Source organism: Babylonia areolata, chromosome 21 (assembly GCF_041734735.1).
Source record: "Babylonia areolata isolate BAREFJ2019XMU chromosome 21, ASM4173473v1, whole genome shotgun sequence".
NCBI lineage: Eukaryota > Metazoa > Mollusca > Gastropoda > Neogastropoda > Buccinidae > Babylonia > Babylonia areolata.
This window is the reverse complement of record NC_134896.1, coordinates 29,071,922-29,075,081: the sequence shown is the minus strand read 5'-3', so window position 1 is coordinate 29,075,081 and position 3,160 is coordinate 29,071,922. Positions and strand designations below refer to the sequence as shown.

At 43.3% G+C, this 3,160-nt stretch overlaps 1 protein-coding gene across 1 annotated transcript; it reads right to left on the bottom strand.

Annotated features, from left to right (window-relative positions):
- Window positions 1-528: 528 nt before the first annotated feature.
- On the bottom strand, window positions 529-2,742 carry LOC143296597 (uncharacterized). Its single transcript, XM_076608623.1, has 2 exons — window positions 2,235-2,742; window positions 529-584 (listed from the first exon to the last, which is right to left on the bottom strand). Exons 1-2 carry the CDS (start codon window positions 2,740-2,742, stop codon window positions 529-531), a joined length of 564 nt encoding a protein of 187 aa, XP_076464738.1.
- Between the last annotated feature and the right edge of the window lie 418 nt (window positions 2,743-3,160).

Here is a 3,160-nt window from a genome sequence, read left to right as displayed (position 1 = left end):
AGACTTGTATCCCATGTCTGTCATTGCTATTCACCTGCTCTGCAACTTCAGTCATGAGCAATGAAAAGATAAGGGGAGACAACGAGCTGACTTGTTTTAGGCTGTTCGGGCAGTCGAAAAACAAATAGAGAGAGAGAGAGAGAGAGAGAGGGGGGAGGGGGGGGGGGAATCAGGGGACAAGGGAAATGGGGGTGACCTAAACAGTCATTCATTTTTCGGGGAATGAGCAGGTGCATCGTCCTGGTGGAAGAAATGGAGAACTGAACAGGAACGAAGCAACAGCACCACTAACGTCATCGTTGTTTCTCGAGGGAACACCATATTCCAGATGACATCATCTTTTTTTTTACTTCAGATTGTAGGCAGTTGCCACCCAAGGCCAAGGAGCTGCCTCCCCTGTGAAGTAACCAAGATGGGTGGAGCTTCTGACGCCACCCCTGATGTTGGGAATTTCGTCCTCTTCCGCCTGGTCTGCTATCCAGATGGAGTCTGGTCGGTCTAGCTTTCGAGGGTTTGGAGTGTTTCCCGTCATCTTGTCAGGCTGTCAACTGAGGCTAGTGAGCCCAGACCGACGGGCACTGGGTCTGCGGAAACAGAGCCACCACGTGAAGGTGTTGTTATGGGATCATTCGTTTAGAGGAGGCTATATACAAGGGCTTGCCTGACATAGCCCCTGACATAATGTAATACAATGTAATATATATTCTATCCTATCCTATCATATATAATGCAATGTATAGTACAGCTAGTACAGTACAATGTAATACGACATGATATAATACGTCATCAGGACAGAGAAAAGTGTGTGGACCCAGACTCTTCTCAGAGAACTGAAGATGCTTGGGGACATCAGAACACTGAGGGTGAGACTGGGGAACAAGAGATGGATAGATGGATGGTGTAGTCCTAGGACGCCCAAGCAACTCATGAATGAGGTAACAACAAAGCAGCTGCGTTAAATTAATAATGTTAGTGGGTTTAGTAAATGATGATGGCATAATAGATTATAACTAGAATGCTGTGCTGTGTAACAGATAAATGAACTGAAAAATTCCACGCAAAACTCCATTCAGAAAAGAAGTTAGTAAATTTAACCGCAGTTGATTAGGGTACAGGTATATAGTGTGGTGGCATATTTTCAAACTAGTGAATGCCGGACAACATATAACAAAGATGCAACAAAAGAGGGAGGCAACACCACTTTTGACTCTTGCAGATCCTGCGCATCACTTGCTTCCACGTTTTCAAGTGGATTAGATATAAGCGATGGTTACAATTTCTGGTGTATGACCATCCCCCTTGATTTCAGCGTTTTTAGGACACACAGACAAGTAACCTGTATGTTGACTAATTTCTTTGTTGCCAATTCGTTTTCTTTTTCAGATTGTTTCTTCCATTTACATAAATTTTATCATGTATAATTTGACACAACTTGTTCCCCTCTTTTCTTGGTAATAAAGTCTGTGATTTATCAAGGCTGAGTTTCCATTATTTGTTAAACTCTGCAGATGGGACAACACCAGAAGCTAATTCTTGGAAACATTCACCTGGTGAAATAGTCTTCATGTATCATTGTCTGTCAGTGTTGTTGACGTGCTGGATACTGTCACTGTGGATGTTTTGTTTTGACAGTCCCTTGATGACTCCTATAGTCAGCTGAGCTACATAAGTTGCGTGAAGAAACCAATGTTGATAAATGTTCACAAAAAACTACCTGACAGCAAATTCATCTTCGGATTCTGTGCAATTCTACCCATCTCTGGAATTGTTGATCTTGAGAGGTTTAGTGATTGCTTTAAAACACATGCAGAAACATCGTTTGGTTTCTTGTCTGAATTTGTTGCCACTCAAAATATAGATGTAAAAGTTGATGGCACTGTTACTGATCCACATCATTATACAAACAGTCTCTGCTATGGTTAGCATTTCATTCACATTTTCATCCTCAATTTCGTTTTTGTGGAAATCAACAGCTCCCAAATACACGTCCAAAATGCACGGTGGTAACGTCAGTATCAAGAACGCCAACGACGTCAGAATCAGAGTTGTTGTCATGGATGAGACCTTGGCAGATCGTGATGTTGTCTGTTGTGCTTTCTTCCCGGTCAGTTCACGAGAAATACGCATGGACTGCATGGCCTGATGGATCAGAACAGCATTGGTAATAATCAGGAACAAGAATGGAATCAGTGATGCTAGGAAAAGGTCCAACAGCCTGAATACATACGCAATACCTTCGTCGATGCTTACGCATTCCTCGTATTCCCCATCCACGTTCTCCAGGCGATACAAAAAGAAGATGTACATGTTTATCAAACAGGAAAACGTCACAATGCCAGCAGTGATGATCACCCCTCGTTTGACAGTGCACAAAACAGCAACACGGTGAGGTAACACCACTGACGTCAGCCGCTGACACGTCATAGCCACCAGAAACCAGGCTGACGTCATGGAGGATAAGTACGTGAAGAAGAAAGGGATGGTGCAGGGGAGGTCACTAAGGTAGGGGATTTCAGAGTTAAACGCCATGTCAGGCCAGTCCCACAGAACTGACGCCGTGAGGAGACAGAGGTCGGATACTGCCAGTGCAGTGAAGTACACAGACAGACAGGCAGTGGATTCTGATGTCCGCATCGCTCGCATCACCACTACAGTCATCACGTTACCAAACCACCCCACCGCTAGCAGCACAGGAGGCACTGTCAGCCACAGCATGTACGTCACATTGAACCGAAGATACATATTGCCGTATTCCACTTCATTGCCCACGACTAGATCTGTTGACTGGTTGTCAGGAAGGCTTGTCCCTAGCTTTGATGGAATTGTGAATGTTGACTCGTTCATTTTTTATTCAGTGTTCGCCACTTTTATGTTTGTTGAAAAGTTCCTTCGAGTTGTAGAGGTGATATTTGTAAGCTAATCAATTGTATTTCTGTGGTAAAGTTTGATTTGTTGTTTTTCTACTTCCTCAGTTTTTATAGTTCCTGCGACGATATTGGTGGCGGTATGGTATATTGATGAACTGTGTAAAACCATAGAACGAACCTTATGTGACGACACTTGTCATAGAAATTAGCTGATTGACCCAAGCTACTGTGGTAGTGGTGGTTGTACAAAAGTGATTCATCATTAACTTCTCTATATGCTGAGATTATGATAA

Excerpts from the sequence above, each read along its gene's own strand:
- LOC143296597 (XM_076608623.1), bottom strand. The coding sequence starts at position 2,742 with ATGTATCTTCGGTTCAATGTGACGTACATGCTGTGGCTGACAGTGCCT. Across the intron at positions 585-2,234 it reads ATGCGTAAGCATCGACGAAG|ACCCAGTGCCCGTCGGTCTG; the intron begins GTATTGCGTATG and ends CTGTTTCCGCAG.